This window comes from Monopterus albus, unplaced genomic scaffold (genome assembly GCF_001952655.1).
Source record: "Monopterus albus unplaced genomic scaffold, M_albus_1.0 scaffold170.1, whole genome shotgun sequence".
NCBI lineage: Eukaryota > Metazoa > Chordata > Actinopteri > Synbranchiformes > Synbranchidae > Monopterus > Monopterus albus.
The window spans coordinates 1,555,039-1,557,607 of NW_018128050.1; the positions used below are offsets into that span (position 1 = coordinate 1,555,039).

The 2,569-nt window shown below is 45.3% G+C and overlaps 1 protein-coding gene across 1 annotated transcript in view; it reads left to right on the forward strand.

The window, feature by feature from the left end:
- The window catches only part of slc2a10 (solute carrier family 2 member 10), a 42,387-nt gene that overhangs the window by 24,433 nt on the left and 15,385 nt on the right, over positions 1 to 2,569 (forward strand). The window contains exon 2 of the mRNA XM_020615731.1: positions 2,153 to 2,227. Within this exon, the coding sequence (XP_020471387.1) occupies positions 2,224 to 2,227 (4 nt within the window). The 5' untranslated portion in view covers positions 2,153 to 2,223. The remainder of the gene's footprint in view (positions 1 to 2,152; positions 2,228 to 2,569) is intronic.

Here is a 2,569-nt window from a genome sequence, read left to right on the forward strand (position 1 = left end):
GTGTGTTTACCATCCTGGTCTCCTTAGTCATCACTGCCCTTCCCTTGTTGTATGTATTATGGACCTTGTTATGTTGTCACTTTGTTTTTATTCCATTAAACCACCTTTTTTGTACTAGCACCTGGGTCAGCCATCTTGAGTCCAACCCCAGTTCTCCCTCACCCTCCTGGTGAGGGGGACTAAACCATAACAATTCATTGTACTTCCATAGTCCCTATCATCTTCCAGTGTATCTAAATGCCTTTCTCTTGCCCTTTCCCTCCCTTTCATTTCCTTCCTCTGTAAATTTTCCACACTATATACTTTACCAATAACTCTACCTTGCTTACATCATCTATTACCACTCTCTCACCATCTCGACAATCACCACCCTTCCCTCCAGCCCCCCTCTAACAATCTGTGCTAACGATCTGTGAAAAGGATGTGTGTGGCCTCTTTAAAAAAAAACAGAAGATTAGAAAGGCACCAGGCCTAGATGGCATGACCCCCCTCCTGCCTGAAAGTGTGTGCTGATCAGCTGGCCCCCATCTTCACACTCAACAAGTCACTGGAGCTGTGTGAAGTCCCCTCCTGCTTCAAATGCTCCCCCATCATCCCAGTCCCCAAGAAAACCTCCACCAGTGGACTGAACAGCTACAGACCTGTCACCCTGACAGCTGTAGCTATGAAGTCCTTTGAAAGACTGGTGTTTGCCCACCTGAAGGACATCATAGACCCCCTGCAGTTTGCCTACCGGGCAAACAGGTCAGTGAATGATGCAGTTAACATGGCACTGCATTACATCCTGCAACACCTAGACTCCCCAGGGACCTATGCACGGGCCCTCTTTGTGGACTTCATCTCAGCGTTCAACACCATCATCCCGGACACCCTCCACTCCAAACTGACCCAGCTCACTGTGCCACCCCCACCTGTCAGTGGATTACTAGCTTTCTGACAGACAGGAAGCAGCAGGTGAGGCTGAGGAAAACCACATCCAGCATCCGGACAATAAGCACAGGCACCCCCCAGGGATGTGTGCTCTCTCCTGTTTTTTCACTCTACACCAACGACGGCATCTTGAAGGACCCCTCTATCAAGCTCCTAAAGTTTGCTGATGACATAACGGTCATTGGTCTCATCCGAGACGGTGATGATTCAGCTGGTCCTATGGTGTAGCTGCAAAAACCTGGAGTGGAACACGTGCAAAACAGTGGAGATGACAATGGACTTCAGGAAGAACCCCCACCTTACCCCCCTCACCATAGTTGGCAGCACTGTATTAGCAGTAAAGTCCTACAAGTTCCTGGGCTCCACCATCTCCCAGGACCTGAAGTGCATGTCCAACATCAAGAAGGCACAGCAGAGGATGTACTTCCTGTGCCAGCTCAGGAAGTTTGACCTGCCCCAGGAGCTGCTGATACAGTTCTACAGAGGAATCATCGACTCTATTCTCTGCACCTCCATCACTGTCTGGTTTGGCTCAGCAACCAAACAGGACAAGTACAGACTTCAGCAGACAGTCAAGACTGCAGAAAAGGTCATTGGTGCAAGCCTGCCCTCCATGGAGGACCTGTACACCTCACGGGTCAAAAGGAGGGCAGAGAGGATCACTGCAGACCCCTCACACCTGGGACATAATCTGTTCAAACTCCTCCCTTCTCGACGGGGTTACCGAGTAATAACAGATTTAGACAAATTTATGAACAATATTTGAGAGAAATAGGCCTTTTGTGTACATAGAACAAGTTGTAGATCTTTGAGTTCAGCTCATGAAAAATTGGGGCAAACACAAAAGTGTTGCATTTATAATTTTGTTCAGTGTATTATTAACAGCTGTTTTACCCCATTCCAGAGGCATACGTAAAATATCCTGCTGTTCTGGCATTATCAAGTGATACAATATTTAGCCTTAATAAACTAAGACTAAACAAGACAACTGATTTCTACACAGCTGTTCATTTTGTTGAGTCCATCTCAAGTGGACTCCCTAATGAAATCATGGCAGTCAACAAGGAGGTTGTCATGGTGATGGGGCTGCAAAAGGTTCTTGTGGGCCCCTGTATCTTTTCTATGAGCAGAACACTTTGGGTGCCAGACCAGGAGCATGTCACAGAAGCTGGAGATTGTCTGTATTATTGTCATTATTATATGTTTTGCTTATATTTCACAGACGATGTCTTCTGAGTCACTGATCAGACCTGCACAGTCTGACTGAGAAGTGCACATATCAGGACAGAAGCAATGGGTAAGTTACGTATTTGTAAATGGGCAATTTTGCATTCTAAATCATCTTTATAAGAGCTCTTATTCTGCAAAGTGTTTATTTTACTTTGATGTAAAGTAAGGTAAACAGCAGATGTATGAAGGGCATTACTGGAGGGTTGATGTGTGATCTAACCGAAATCAGTGCAGATGCCTGTATTTTTGTAATGAAGGTGCTAATGGCTGTCATTTTGTAATGAAGACTCAAAGTATATTTAAGACCACTGAAATAAATCAATCAAATGTGCATAGAAAATGACGCTGACAGGTTTTATGTATGCACAGTAGAAATCACCAAGGAAGTGGTCTTTGAGTTTAATTTCTC